General features: G+C 39.8%; 1 protein-coding gene across 8 annotated transcripts in view; it reads right to left on the bottom strand.

Annotated features, from left to right (window-relative positions):
* OTUD7A (OTU deubiquitinase 7A) overlaps positions 1–16,652 on the bottom strand; it is a 146,914-nt gene that overhangs the window by 32,575 nt on the left and 97,687 nt on the right. For 5 of the 8 annotated variants that reach the window (XM_056346789.1, XM_056346793.1, XM_056346790.1 and 2 more), the window contains 3 exons: positions 13,901–14,083; positions 10,618–10,836; positions 1,436–1,537 (listed from right to left, as the gene is read on the bottom strand). In XM_056346789.1, the coding sequence (XP_056202764.1) occupies positions 1,436–1,537; positions 10,618–10,836; positions 13,901–14,083 (504 nt within the window). Of the gene's footprint in view, positions 1–1,435; positions 1,538–10,617; positions 10,837–12,626; positions 12,752–13,900; positions 14,084–15,806; positions 15,895–16,652 lie in introns of those variants that run through there. The other 3 variants (XM_056346794.1, XM_056346796.1, XM_056346795.1) reach the window with 3 other exon arrangements.

Below are 16,652 nucleotides of genomic sequence, written 5' to 3'. Positions count from 1 at the left end.
ATAACGTTGCTCTATTAGCAAAAGAAGCATAGCTTATACATGATTTAAGATTCTCTTTGGCAAATAATTGACTCATCATTTTTAAGGTTTCCTAAAGAAACAGTCAATACAGATAAGCTAATGAACAAGAGGGAACTCTAACAAAGTTTAAACTTTGATTAAGGAATGACTAAGGATTTGAGCTGTTGCAGAGTTTGCTTGCAGGCAACTTCAACTTTGCTGCAAGCAACAGAATATTCAGTGCACAGGTTGGTTTTAGCTGTAGCTGCCAACAGAGCTTGCAGCCACAAGAATGCTAATGACAACTGCAGGCACTTCTGTGAATCACAGATGATGCCAACACCCAAAGGCTCCAACTCTTACACAGCATGATGGTAAATTTCCTTTAGCTTCAACATCCAAATAAAGAGACGAGCATTCGAGATGACTGGAAGTCTAAAAATACCACCAGCCACAGGCTTTCAAGCTCATTTTAAGATAATAAAATGTCTTCATGTAGTTGAGAATAGTAACGCACAACATAAGAGAGCAGAGCTCTCACCAAGACACATGCCCATAGACAGCCACATTTCAGCTACTGTACTGTCAGCTGCTGGCATTAAATATGTTTATTAAAGACTTTGCAAGTCAAAATACTCCAAATATTTGCTGCAAATAATATACAATTCCTCCTAATTAAAAATGAAGCAGACAAAGATAAAAGGATCCTTGGAAACAGCAAAAGCTCTTTTACGACTTATTTCAAAAAGAATCTCTTCAAAATACTAAAAATCTCTGTTTTTTAAAAAGCCACCTTTTGGAGTTCTGTTGGTGAAGGATTTTAGCAACTGGAACAAAAAATGTTTCCTCATAATAGGTTAGGATATACAAGGCATATCAAAGACTTTCAGCTTCACAGGCTTCTGTTTATTTGATTTGAAGAAAGGCTTCAAAAATTCTGTATTAATGATTCATTATCAATTGGAAATTATTTTAATTCACCCCAGATGCTGTTTCCCATATACTTAAACTTTACAAGGAGACAACAAAGATAACAGATATTGCATTCTTGAAGATAGCAAGAGAACTGTTCAACAAAACCCAGAAAATGAATGCAATTTCTTGCCCACAATGAGGCCAATCCTGCAGAAGCCCCTGGAATTTGCCTGTTCCAGAGCTGTTAGGTCGGGCTCTGTAAGGAAAATGCAAATCACCGGTGTTTATGATATATACTGTTGCAATTACACTACTTTTTAACCTGATAAAACTCTCACCTTCCACCCTCCAGCATGCCTAAAGCAAACAATACTTAAGTGAAATTTGAAGAATATATTGCTCCAGAATCAGACTTTTAATGAAAGTCTTTGCATCTGATGTGTTTCTGAGCTTTTGCTGGGGACAGAGAAAAGTGGTAAACATTTTTGGCAGAAGGTTGCATGCACAGACTCTCCCTTACCTAGAGACGCAGCATGCAAGAGGCAGTTCCCATCACCCGTTGTAGCCAAGGGAAGAAGACGTTTGCAGCTTGTACACACTGTGGACCACCAATTTAATCGTCCTGAAAAGAAAGAATCTGTTAAAATGGTGGAATGGAAACTAAAACAGCACACTGTGTACAGGCATACAGTGATGTGCAATGTTTAAGGTTAATCATGAACATCCTTTCTGCCAAATAAATGTAATGTCAAAAGTGAAAACTGAAAAGACTAGAAAGAAGAGGCAGATAAACTATTCCCTACATGTATCTGGAATAAGATAAGAGCACCTTTAATTGGTTTTGATCTTCTGCTCTCATATGCTGCATTCAGGTATGGATTTCCAAGGATTACGTGGCCTAAATACCGTTATGAGTCCTGCTATCAGTTCCCAAACATAATTGACATTGGCCTCCCATACACAGGTGACAGATTATGTTACAGCAATAACAACGCAAAAGACAAAAGTAGTATGTACATGTTAATCAGGATATGTTTCTGTCAGGTAAGTTTATTAAGTAATATTGTTTCAATCAGATGGATTGATTCGACAGCTGAGTCTCCTTTCATTTACCATAGTGTTACTTATTATTAGACCTACTAAAAACAACAACTGATCTACCAGAGAATTAAATTGAGACCAAATTGCATAGCCCAAGGTGTAAGATAGCATGTGGCTTCTCTCTTTGAGGACATTTAGAGAACCACTTATTCATCACTGCTACATGAAGCATGTTTTACAGGTTACGAAACAGATGGAATATGAAAAACACCGACAAGAGGACCGATATTTGATGTACCTAGATGAAGCAAATAAAGTCATGAAGAGTATCAGTGCCAAAGTCAACACTGGAAGTACAAAACTCCTGGCGCACAGGTTGCCGTGTGGTAGCTTATTGGAGTGTTACATCTTGGTTAAATGGTCACGTGAATATTTCTAATATAAAGAAAGAGAACGTGACTAATTGTATAACATGTTTGGGGACATGGAAGAGCAGATGATTAAGAATGATGAGTGGAGCTGGTATATTTCCCAAGACTTTTGGAAAGTCTGTGGGTAATGCACAATTGAATAATTGAATGAATAATGCAATAGGCAGCTTGCGATGGCTCCATTTGTTTGTCCCCTTCTGCAGACTTCTTCCCTGACTCCTTTACTTGCAAGCCAGAGAGGAGCCACAACACATCTCTATATTTGTACAGCCAGCCTTGCATTTAAGGTTAAACCCCCAAAACATAAAAAAATTCAAGCAATGAAAAAACTTTTCTCCATTGATATGTTTGGGGGACTTTATTGTTCTCTACAACTGCTTGACAGGCGGCTGTAGGTGGGGGTGTGGGGGTGTTGGTCTCTTCTCCCAGATAACAAGCGACAGGACAAGAGGAAACGACCTCAAGTTATGCCAGGGGAGGTTTAGATTGGATATTAGGAAAAGTTTCTTCACTGAAAGGGTGGTGAAGCTGAAGCACTGGCACAAGCTGCCCAGGGAAGTGGTGGGATCACCATCCCTGGAGATGTTTAAAAAACATGTAGCTGTGGTGCTTAGGGACAGATTTAGTGGTGGACTTGGCCGTCCTGGGATAATGGTTGGACCTGATGATCTTAAAGGTCTTTTCCAACCTAAATAATTCTAGGATTCTGTGTTTTCATTATGAAATTATAGTGAAGGTTATTTGTAACAACAGCTAATACATATTGTGCAAAACCCCAGTATAATAATATTTTAATGTGTGCCCCGAATTACTTGTTCCAGGTACCAAGAACTATCTTGATCAAGAACTCATGTAACTACATTTCAGTTAGTCAGTATGGGTTGAGAGTTACTATACTGTAAAGGTAAAGATGCACAGCAGATCAATAACTAACCACATCTGGTAATCCTCATAAGATTTTGGCAGCTACTTTGTACATGTCCAATGTCTCAGACTAGGCTTATTGAGTTCTAAATTAAATATGCATTAAAGAAGTTTAATTTAAAGCACTATGGGACAGCCTTTGGGAAAGAAATCTGAAATAACAAGTAATCATTTTTAGCAACTCCTGTGCCTGTGGGCTGTGAAATAACAACTCGCCACCTGTTTTTTGCAGAATGTTTTGGTGGTATCATATTCGGTCATCAGTTACACCACGGTGCTGCCTAAAGCACAGTTACAAGACCCAAAACAGACAGACCTTAGGACTTAAAGGATTAGTGAGTGGTACTGCTTTGCAGATTAACTAGCAGCTATTGGTAATAAATGTCGACGTCTGGTGTTTACAAATCTTTTGAATAACAGGAGGTTTCTATAAAAAAGTGATCTGCTTTCAAGTAGATTATGCAAAAAAAGTTTGTGGGCTTGGTTAACATCACAAAGCTTATGGCTGACTAAAAAAATTAGCAGAAAGGCATTGGATTGTAATAAAAAAAGTGGCACATTTTCATTTTTTATATCTAGTGATATAGTGGATTTCTTCAGGGAAACAACAGGAAAGAGGAGCTTGAATGAAAACTGGGAACAGTTCTGTCTCAGGCTTATTTCTGTCTGCTTTGATGAGACAATATTTATGGACAAACCAGACCCACGTCTCACTCTCCCTCTCTCTGTTGGTCTCCTACTTGATCTTGCTGCTTTTTTTTTTTCTTTTGCTCACAAAATCTATTTAATCTTTAAAAAAAAATCAAGAAATGGAACTGTTGTTATACAGCAAAAATACTGTGAGAATATAGCCATGTTCTAGTACATTGAACCTTAACCTTAATTTTAGATCAAGATTTGAAGTCCTGTTCAGGTGACATGGTTTAACCCCCGCCAGCAGCTAAGCACCACACAGCCACTCCCTTGCTCCCCTCCCCTGCCTCAGTGGGACAGGGGAGAGATTTGGAAGGGTGACAGTGAGAAAACTAGAAAACTCATGGGCTCAGCCAAAGACAGGTTAATAACGGAAATAAAGTATAATAACGATAATAATGATGATGATGGTGATAATAATAATAATAATAATGATGATGATAATAGATAGAAAATAACAAAAAAAGAGATAAATAAACCCCAAGGAAAACAAGCAATGCAAATGAAAAACAACTGCTTGCCACCAACCACCCAAAGCCCAGCCTGTTCCCAGCAGCAGCCCCCAGCCAGCCCCCCCAGTTTATATACTGAGGTGACATTCTACGGTATGGAACAGCCCTTTGGCCAGTTCGGGTCAGCTGCCCTGGCTGTGCCCCCTCCCAGTGTCTTGTGCCCCTCCAGCCCTCTTGCTGGCAGGGCCTGAGAAGCTGAGAAGTCCTTCACTTAGCATAAACACTGCTCAGCAACAACTAAACCATCAGTGTGTTATCAACATTATTATCATTCTAATTCCAAAACAGAGCACTGCACCAGCTAGTAGGAAGAAACTTAACTCTATCCCAGCTGAAACCAGGACATTATTTTTAGATATGACTAAAAGCCCTATCCAGGTTTATGATCTAGCAACATACAACCTGAGAGGTAGACACGAGCACACAATACTGCCCTTCCTTTGCACGATACTTAAGATTTCAGGTGCAAACCCCAAAGAAATGTTAACAGACTCTAGTACCCTCCGTGGCCGAAGACAGCCAACTCTGCCTGTATTCTGCCGTCATCCCAGTCCTGCGCTACACAGCCTGTATCAGGCTTCACCTAAGACAAAGCAGATATTGGCTCCCCCATCCCCTTATTTGCAGGGCTCATCAAGAATCAATCATTCTGATACAGAACCAGATATAGACTTGTATTCCATGCAAAGAAGGTAAACTGAATCTCAGAGAAAGTTAACGTTGGAGTATTATTAATGGACACTAGAAAGGTTAAGTGTTACTTTCATAAGCCTCATACGGTATTATAAGCCACAAGTGTATTGTTTCTTGCTGCAGGATTTATGGGAGGAAATTGCCAAAGAAGATTCTAGATGGTTATATGACCTGAACGGCTCAAACAGAAGGCAGCAGAGAACAGAGAACACATTTCAAGTATTCACAGGGGCCAGGCTTGGCTTTTAATACCAGCCCCAATGCCTTATGCACTGGTACTACAGAAGATACAATAGCATACAGTATAAACAAGAGGATTAAAACATACCACTGAAATTATTCTAGGTTATGACTATCCCATAAAGATGCTCACACAGAGCTGCCCTCCAGTTTGGTAAGGTCCACTATAAAGTATTCACTGCCCAAACACGCAGAAGGTCAGTGGTACACATACAAACTGACCAAATTCAAAACAAACATGAGGTTACATAATACCTAAGAACCTCTGTAGATACTGCACAAATCCTTTGCTCCCTCTTCATTTTCTCCAGTCCATATTTTCTTTTTTCTTGTTTAAGCTACTAAGAAACTAAATGGCTTTGCAGACTTGGGATTTTTCTGATAGAATTAACTCCCCAAAAGTTACAAGGACTTTGCAAACAGCAACTTAATATAACTCTCCAAACAAGGGAAAAGGAGATGCTACAAAGGATTAGCTCCCTCGGAAGCTTGGTATGACTGAGTGTGGCTGAAGTGTCACTGCAAAGCCAGATGGGCTATTGCTGCCTCCAAGACAGTTTCTTGCCTGCAACGCCACTGTGCATTTATCGTAGCAAAAGTAAGTCAGAATTCTTACAGAATAAATGGAATACACATCAAGAGAAAAAGAAGGATGGCTAAAGATGGGAAAAAGGATGAAGTGTCACATCACAGCTTGTACAGTTTTACTTCAGACTGAGTGCGACTGTCTTCTAACGCAGCAATTCACGGTGCTTTTAACAGTACTCTTTCACACAGCCAAGTAAACCAGCCTTAGGGCATCTCCTCAAAACCACTGGCAGAAGAGACATCTCACTGAGGAAAACAAGTTGATCTGTGCACAGTGGGACTCAAGGTCCTGTTTCCTGCACTTGTCATATGTACGGCTATGGGTGAGGTTTCTGATGGCTTTTCATTTATTTGCAGTTGGGCAGTCTTTCCCATGTGGATTCTGTAGCGTTTCACAAGCAATATTCATGCTGCACGTTTTTATTCTATGGAAATACTAAAAATAAGCTAGCTCCTTATTTTCATGAAACCTGTAAAAGCTTAGTGACAAATATGTTTGAAATTGGTAGAGTTAAATTTAAAAAAAATAAACAGTGGTACAATCTTAAGAGACAGCTTGCTGACACAAGCTCAGTTTCCTTAAGAAACTAGGCTAAAACCAGCCTTTCTTTCACCTCTCTAGCACATCATATTTCCAGAAATCCACCTCTCATCTGTCCCTCAAGACAAACCAGTTGCAAAATACCATTTTCAGCTTCCACAGCAAGTCTAGTTCGGGACACCCCATATATCCTCAAAAGCAATGGTTCACCCTAACTCCCCTCTGGAATCCAAGAGCAAGAACTGCTCTGAGGTGTGCTCAGGACTAAAGTCAAGAGGGACTGCTCAGCCCACGCATAAGAGTCAGACAATTGGCAATATGTGCAGGAACCTGAATTCCAGATTTCAGCAGAGCTACTTCAACAATTCATGTGTTTCTTACATGACTAGCTAAGAGGATTTGCTTGTTTGGTTTTAGTCCTTTCATACAATAAACGTGTACTTGCAAGTATTGATGTGAAGAAAATTGCACAAGCAGATTTTCTACATGGGCTTATATTAATCATTCAGTGACTGCTTACTTTTTTAACTAAATGAATAAATAAAACATTTACCAATACATTTTCTGCACTTCAAAGAAAGGGCCTTCTTGTAGGAGCTCTCCCTTTTAGTCTAGATGATTAAATCAGCTTTGCAGTAGCATCTGCAAGGCTATTCATATTTACTGATGTCCTTGAAATGTAATGTTGAGCTGTGCATATAGAAATAAGTAAAACTGAGCAGTTAAGTGAATGCTTCTCTTTTAGCCTGATGCATAAGCAACATCGACTCTGCCACAGAAGCTACTGACCAGAATGCAGATCAAGTATCATAAAATAAGATGGCACAGAAATATATGGCTAGGCCAAAGCGGCTGCAGATAACCGATAACTGAGTTCAGTTACCTGCAGGTCACTGCAGATCCACTGGTACTGGCTTTCTTAATTTGTTTCTTTTGTCACCCGAGACAGTTTTCCATGACATAATTGCATTTCATCCTACTCTGTGATACAGTATTTGTCATTCATATTAGAACTGAATTACACAAGCATGCACCTCAGACCAGAATTCAGGAAATTAATACAGTTCTCTTGTAATTATGGTTGATATCCTGGCACCCTGCATATACTGTGTGGAAGTCTGTTAAAAATTCTGGGATAAGAAAATGTTTCTACAACCTGAAAAGGCACCAGTTTTCCTTTAACAGAGCTTATTTTTTAACAGTTTGAAATGAAACATTTCCAGAATTTTGGTGGATTTGGTTTCGGGGATGCTTAACAAAGTATGACAGTTTATTTTGCCTTTAGCTGTATCAAATGCTTCACAGAAAACACAAACCTGATCACAGAAAGAAAAATGTAGGAAAACAATATTCTTGAAGGTTTTTACAGTTTACATACACTCAGAGATCCGTCTGCACATTACTTACAAGCTGACCTCATTCCATTTGAGGCAGTAATGAACAGCTGAGTTTATAAGATGCAGAAAACCCCAAAATGCTTTTAAGAATGTTGTGAATTCTGTCCTCTAAGGGAAATATTCAGAAAGCAGTCACACAGAGTAGAGGATACACTGCATCAGCAGACCGCGAGCAAATCATGCTGCCTTTATCTGAGCCTTTCCTTTGTAACCTCACCCAGCATTTCTGAGTAAATCAGAACATTTGCTCTGACTTTCTATACAGGTAGGGTGCAACCTGAAATCCTTTCACATATAGATGTAATGGTAGCAAGTGCCTAAGCATATGAAAAGAGAATATAAACACCCTACAGGCTTTCATAGACATCCAGCTCATATGGCCACTTCAGACAACATGTGCGACAGTCTGTTAATAGTAATTTTGGTCTCCCAGTCCTGGCTTTGTGAGTAGTAAGCTGCTCTGTGTTCCTTACAAAGTTCCTCTTCCTTTTGCCTATTCACATTTCTCTTCTCTCCCCCATAAACCATAAAATTCATGCCCTTAAACCCAAGGACACACCTCTCTCTTTTCCTTTAACGCTACCCCCAACCTCAGTTACAGAAGCTACTGCTCTTCACGGGGTTTGGTTTGAAATAGATTTTAGCTCCTTTGCAGGGAATGCACCTTATCTGTTAATGTTTTTTATGTCACTGACCAAACCATAACCAAACTGGGCCTGCTGGCAGGAGATAAAATGTTTAATGCCAAATGACTTTCCTATTAATTCACTCTCTTCGTTTCAGACAACAAAATGTCTAAAACAGGCAGGACATAATAGGAAACTGAATATCTTTATGTCTTGAGTAGAGACAAAAGGTCAGTTTACATGAAGTCTTACATGATTTTCTTAAACATTCACTGTTTAATCTGTTTAACTTACTGGAAGTGAAGAACTGTTTCCCAGGAAGTTCCAGTTTATCTGAATGAAATGCTCATATAAGTAAACTAAATCTAGGCAGGCTACGAGAATACCTGTGATCCAAACCACAAGCGTATGGTGTGGTCAATACACCCTCCTTTCCAGGATGCAAGAGGCTCTGGGGAGGAAAGGACTTTTCCAGTGTGAGTCAAGTTATTGCCCTAATTAATGTGAAAAAAATAATAAATGATTTATTCTATTTTCAGACAGATTTGAGAGAGGACTGCTAAGAGGCAGCTGATTTGGTGGTTTCTGCAGCCCTGTTTCAAGCTCAAAGCTAGCCAGCTCTGTATAAATTAGAAGAGGTCAGATCTAAAATCACATATTCCATGATTTTAAGGGTAGAAAACCACTGTGATCCTCTAGTTTGTACTCTTACATTAACTGACTCTAAAGGCTGTAATTCCACTGAAGCAGGTGGGTCAATGATGACACTATAGCAAGGTATTTTCTGATAGCCCTGTGGAATTCAGGGTGTTTGGCAGAGCTGCCAGAGGAAAAGCCATCCTTTCCCTGCCCTGCCCCACCCCCCACCCCACCCCCCCCCCCCCCGTCCTTGTGTCAGCTGGTTCCTAGAGAAACTATCTCCTTTGTAGGTGAGTGACAGTTTTCATACTTCATAGATGCCTGGTAGCATTCTTACATTATTTAATACTGCTATTTTTTTCCAGAAGGTGGTCTTTCTGAATACTGTTTGGGTTTTTTTTGGTTGGTTGGTTTTTAAGTATTTACTGTTTGATGCTACAATCTAAGCATGTCTTGCTTTTCAAATACCAAAGCCAAAAAAAAAATTAATCACATGACTATACGTGGTCAATACCCAGTGGGACACCAGATTAGCAGAGGTCCTACCTAAAAACTATGATGCAGTGCCCTGATCAGTAGCAAGCAGCAGTTTACCAGGCTGAACACACTGTACGACCAGGCACTGAGTTTTGAGAACGAATTCTCAGGTGAATACACAGCATTACACAAGCCAGTATAGCAATCAATAGAAAAAACCAACTGGCTAGCTACTGTTCCACAGGCAGCCATGAAACCTGATTTTGTAGCTCCCTTATATCACCAGGGATGGGCATTTCACCATATAGATGTGTTCGTGTCATGGGTCATTAATATATTTGCTGTTTCCTAAGGCAGAGATAATATTTTTCAATAAATTTCTCCATATCATTCAAAACTGACTTAAAACCTTAAACTACTACTAAATCTGATTTATTTTTTTTTTTACTTTTTTCCATGGCCATAATGAAGTATTACTTTAAAATTAGTTTCTTATTACAAGAATAATCAATACATAAAATACATATTTAAAAACTATTTTCTCAAGCTGCAACAGAAGCCATAAGTCATTGCAATGTAGTTTCCTCACAAGAACTGGAAGTACCACCCTGCTCCAACCATCCAGACTCGCATCCTTCTCTATGGTGTGACTTCCCCATCAGTCCTCCTTTCCTTCCTCACTCAATGTCTTTGTTTCACTAAGTAAATTCAACAGTTTTCTCCATAATGTTTTAAAAGAAACAGGGTATGTGTTATTTTGCAAAGAGCACAGTATCTGCTGTCACTGTCTGGCATTTATTTCCCATGCAGTATGCGCAAGCTCCAGAAATGAAGCATGATTAGAAATGTCAACCAAAATGTCAGATTGCCCAGCTGCTGACATCTGAAATATTTACCCACCTGCTTGCTCCAGAGCAACCATTGTCGCCTGCTCAATTAAGTCACGTTCAATGAAGCTTCTGAAGTCTTCACTGTACACGCTAAGGTCTGGTAGCTGGAATGTGTAGATGGGCATCTCCAAAGGAAACTGTTCATTGCTGCACTCGTTGGCTACATGTGATCGAGCAAGGGAGACTATGGCTGAGCTGGCATGAGAAATACCTCTGGAAAGACGCTTTTCTGTAGAAAAACCAAAGAGATATTATTGCCTAAAAGACCTACCTAAATACCTAAAAGACCAGGCAACAGCAAGTCTGGTGAATGCCAGTTCCTTTCACTCAGGAATTTATTCCACTTCCTCCTGGTTACCTTGTTTAGGTTACTTCCCACTGTAAAAGACTACTTAGTTCTTACTGTGGATCCTACAGCAAATCATAGGAACTCCACTCTCCTTCTAGCAAAACAGACAAACAGTAAAAGTAACGAGATATGAAAGAACTATTTCTATAAAAATTGTTTTAACGTTTCTGAAGTTTCCGAAGAAACATTTACTGGCAGACAGATGATAATCCGTTAAAAGTTTTGAACTCACGATCTGACTTGTTGTAAATCAAAATATCCAGCATTTTACAATAGCTTCGTATCAAACGTTCCACATATTTTTAATCTCAGAACATTAATCTCAGAATTACCTGAAGGCAATTTTAACATCATTATGCTGAATTTGAGATAAACTCAGGTTTTACGGGTATGTGTTTTCTAAAATCCCGATTCAAGTAACAATACATAGTTCAAAAAGAATGATGACATTAACAAGCCTGGTACAAAAGAATGCATTATTTTATCAAAACAACTATGAGCTAATATCTTATAACTTCCTGAATTTCTCTGTGAACAAATGCTTAAACAAGGAACAGTAAAGGGTCATTCAAGCAAAATATGCATTAGAATGTTAAGAAAGGGACAAAATATTACCATCATACCATTTCATTTTACTATATGGCCTCAGTTCTGGTATCAGCAAATAAATACTTTTAAAGTGCTTAAATCATGAATCATTCAGTCAAAATGGACAGAGGTGTTTCCCCTGTTTAGTTTCTGCCCTGCACTCCTGCTTATATTTTTGAAAACGGAAATGAACGTTTTGTAGCTGCTTAAAATTTATGTTCATCAAAAATTACTAGTCTTCTCTCTCAGAAGTTTAGCATTCAGTATAAAGTTTCTTTCTGCATCGGGGAAGCAGCACCTGTTCGAAGCACGGTACCACTGACTTTCTGTGCTTCACAGCCTGACCTCAGCTCTTCCACTGGGTTGCACTCTGGCTAGCCATCCTTCGCAACAGGCACCACCTGAAATTAATACTAGAAAGTCTCCTGGGCATATTACTGAGTTTTATTTGTGAGTTGACACCATGTTTATGGAGTTTCTCACATTTCTGAATATGCAGAAAGCTTCCTGGTAGGATTTACATCATGTTAAGTTCGATAATAGTTTCATTGAATTTCCTTGGAAATGGGTACATTATCATACTGGAAGCTTTTGTAAAAAAACCTATTTGGTGCAACTTCACTTCTGTAGCTTCATAAATACTACCATAAACTGGTCTTTAGTGATCAACTCTCAAACATGTACAATGCTATATTAAAATAAAAGGTGTTCCTGTACTTCTGTGCCTTCAAGAATTAACAATGAAGCTTACTTAAATGTAGCTTATCACTTGCGCTAATAGTGTTTTTAAAGCATCTCAAACTGACTAACTAATAGTCATTAAAAAATTAATTTTCCTGGAGTTTGTGAACTTTTGGTTCCCTAATGGATCAAAGTCTTTTTAATTTTAAGAGCTAAATTGCACTCCCTAAAATATCTGAAATTGGGGTGAGGGGCAGAAGTTTTGATTACATTTGATTTTCTTTCCTCTCCCTGTAGATCTCTGCTAAATGACTTTTAAGCAGGGGAACTCAAGTAGAGCACCTGTTTGACATTCCCTTGCTACCCCTGCAACACCCCTTCCCCCATGGCCCAACCCTCACCTGTGGGCTGCATCCTGCACTCCAGGTGCTTGGTCCATAACAAGAGCCTCCTTTCCCTTCTCTGCTCCTCCCTGCACATCCTCCTGACTCCAGTTTCACATTTCGGTCAGAGATGGCTCTCCGATCACGAAGTCATCAGTTATGCATTGAATTAGTAGTAAAATTACTGTCAGTGCAGGCATTTAAAGCCAGACCTACCCACACTAGCTACTACACCCACTAAAATATCAAATGACCGTTTCAGTGTAAACTGAGCACTTTAATTAACACAGAATTTGAGAGTGAGCTATATCCTAATGAGAACAAAGGGACACAGTTTTATCAACTACAGTGTGCTACTCTTCCTCCCTTTATCTGTATTCAGAGCTTTTAAGCAGTCATAAGCAGCACTACGGTTACTCTTCTACCGATGGAAGTTATCAATTTTAAAAAGTTTACTGACACCCCTAAGTACTGATGCCATTTCCTGTTTAACAGGAGGGAAGAGCCAGTGGGAAAAGGGAAGACTTTCTGTTCCTTTTAAGGATTGCATAGAAAGCCATCACTAAGCTAGTGCTATTACCTCCCTACATGACAAGCTGTCAGACCTGCAGATTTATTTTGGTGTAAACTACAGTTCCTTGATAAATTACTATTAACAAAAATGCATTCCAACAGTCTGAGAGAGAGAGAGACCTGAAATAAAATCTATAAAAGGTCTGCAAGCAAAAAATTGTAAATTCTAATGCTTATTATCCTGTACTGAAAATCAATTGCTAGGGGGTAGTTGACTCATTTTTCTTAAGGTTTCTATTTGGTGGAGGTAGGAGGTTGTCCTTTCTTCTATGGAACCATAGAAGAGCAAAATTTCAAAGCTGAAAGTTATTCATAGATTTCATACAGCCTAATCACATACTGTGAGTAAGAATGCAAAGATTGAAATATGGATTTTTTTTTAACCTTTCTTTGGTCTCAGTAAGCATAGAAAACTACACACAATAGTGATCTGTGACACCCTCTAATCAATTCCTTTTATACATACCATAGGACTTCTTGGGGACAATGTATTTTTGTAATCACACATTAAAAAGATAGCTTGCAGAACTGAGGCAAAGCTCACGAGAACCGAAACACTGAAACGTAGGGTCTAGCAGCAGCTCTGTGCATCCCATCACAATGGCACAGTTCACAGGCTGATGGTAAATGACTTCCAACTCCTTGCAGACAAGCACAACTCACAAGCAGACAAGCTAGAAAGCTGCTTGTCCACAAAAGCCCTGGCGAAGAGCTCTTACCTTGAGCAATGTCATCCTGCCTTTGCAGGCAGGGCCTCTCAGCCTTTGTCACCTGGGGAGGCTGCTCTGGCTCCTGCTGCTTGTAGTATTTGCCCTCATTGAACACCTGTGGCAGGTTGGCGGTGTGCACCTGCCGGAGCTGCTCATAGTCATTCAAAGCTGCTGTCAAGTCCCAATTTTTGCCTGCCAAATAGCAAAAGGACATTCTGCTCACATCTGTATGTGACCAGACTAATAACCTGGAAACCATCTTCATATGCACTTAAAACATAAACTTAAATAGAGAAATCACTCTTAAAGCATCAGCAAGGAAACAAGAGATTCTTTGGATAAAACATTTTACAACCGCTCCTCCCTCAACAAAAATGCACAGTTGACAAACACCTTGAAAGTACACAGCAAACGGACAAAGATAAATATTTTTATATTTCTTAATTTGTATTTTAGTTTTCTTTATACCACAATTGAAGAAGACAACTCTTGCCTAACCTCCTGCTCAAAGCAGGGTCAGCTATAAGATCAGGCTAGATTTATTCAGTTTGGTCATTAAAACGCCAAGGATAGAGCCTGTACAGCCTCCCCGGGCAAACTGTTCCCACATCTGACCGTCTTCATGGGACCTATGTCCGCTCTGAGCCCCTCTTGTTTCACCTTGTACCCCCTGCCCTTTGTCCATCTGCCGTGCACCACTGCGAAGGGCCCGACACTGACTCCTTAATAATCTTCTTACTGGCACTGGAAGGCTGCTGTTAGATCCCCTCAGAGTTCCCCATTTCCAGCCTGAAAAAGCCCCAGTCCCCTCAGCCTCTTCTCACAGGACTCATGTTCCAGCCCCCCACAACCTCTGTAGCCTTCCCCAAACTCAATCCAATTTAGAACTGCCCTCCTTGGCCGGGGTTTGAGGGGCAAAATGAGACACCGTATTATAGCTGTCTAATGAGTGCTGAGTAGAGAGGTATAAAACCCTTCCCTTATGGGCTATGGTCCAGCTGACACAACTCGGCATACTGCTGGCTTTCCTAGCTGGCAGGGACACGGCTGGTCCCCTGAAGTTTGCTGGCTACCAAGACCTCCATGTCTTTTTCTGCCAAGCCGCCCCGCAGCCCGTGTCATTGCAGAGGGTTCTTCCTTCCCAGGTGCAGAACTCCAGTGTTCACCCGTGTTAATGCCATCAGGGTCCCGCCAGTCAATTCCCTCGCTCTGTCTAGGTTCCCCCGAACGGTAGCTCTGCCCTTGAATATGTCAGCTGGTCCCCCCAGCTGGTGTCTCCTGCAAACTCCAAGCTGCCTCACTGACAAAGGCTTTACAGAGGTATAGACCCCTGAGGTACAGACCCCCCTTGTTACCAGCTTCCAGCCAGAACGCTGTCCGTTAGCTACTACTCTCTGAGCTTGACCATCAAAACAGTTACTTGCCCACCTCATAGCCCACCCATCCAGACTGTAACATCCTAACTTGAATACAATAATACTGTGGGAAACAGTGTCCAAAGCCTGCGAATGCCGAGGTGTAAGCTTTCCACTGCTCCCCTCTCACCAACACATCCAGACATTTTATCATACAAGGCAACCAATGCCATGACTTCCTTTGCTTGGATTTGCCAAATGGCAAATTAAGGTGAACACTAAATCCCACAGAATTTAACATAAAATAAGGACAGGCTGTAATAATTCACTCTGTACAGTTGTATTATTAATAAATAAGAATCAGCAATGATGGAAACACATGACAGTGTTATAGCACAAAAGAGGGGAAAACTTTCTTATCTTTCTATTTGCAAGTAGCTAAAATGCAAATGCAAAATACTTCAGGTCCCTTTTATCTTGTACATCAGAGAGAACTTGATCCCTCTCAGAGATTTTAGAAGTCTTTTAGAAAGCAGATAATATAGGACAGTGTTCTGTACCAAAACACGCAGCGAGAGGATTCAGTCCGTGTGGTTCCATGTCTGTGCCAGCTGCTCATGGAACCTGCCAAGACAGAATCCTCTAAAAATTTGCTTCCAAGCTCCCACTTCATCATATTGCTATGACCAGTGGTAACAGAATGCAGATATCCAGAGATAAAGTCATCTGTTCAGTACAGGTGGTGAATTATCACTCCCCAAAAATAATGAAAAATATGTTGAGATGTTTGTATGTTATTTTCAGAACAATCCTGCTAAGTTAAAACACATAGATGCCCTAGTATTCTCCAAGTACTTGTTTTTAATTGGAAAATTACAAATATTTAATAGCAGGAAAAAAGACCCCACTAAATTATAAAACATTCATAGCATTCCATGAGCACTTTTTCTGGGGATTCAAAGGCAATCTGATTCTGATTAATACATGATTTATTACACCATAAAAGGTTGTCACTGTGTACTTTGAGAAGCTACATTACCTGAGTAGCAGTTAAATATAACTTATTTGCTTACACAAAGGAAAATAAGCTAAAAATAGTACAAAGCAGTTCTATAGAGATATAAGGACGTTTTTTACTGTTACAGTCATTCCTGTGAAGTAGGAAAAAACCTACACAAAGAGCTGTTACTTACAGAGTTGAGCTAAACTATCTCAAGTTTCGAAGTACTAAACAAAATTGTGAAAGGAAAATTAGTATCACCAAGCAAGAATGTTATATACATCCTTAGAAGTCCATAATAGAAACCACATCAGTGATATGGTATCGTTATATACGCAATGCTGTAATGTATTAGAAAGCCTGTAGGACAAAATGTAAATTCATTGAAAATTGTCAGAGACCCTAG

This window comes from Falco biarmicus, chromosome 7 (assembly GCF_023638135.1).
Source record: "Falco biarmicus isolate bFalBia1 chromosome 7, bFalBia1.pri, whole genome shotgun sequence".
In the NCBI taxonomy this organism is placed as follows: Eukaryota; Metazoa; Chordata; class Aves; order Falconiformes; family Falconidae; genus Falco; species Falco biarmicus.
This window is presented reverse-complemented; position numbering and strand designations above follow the sequence as displayed.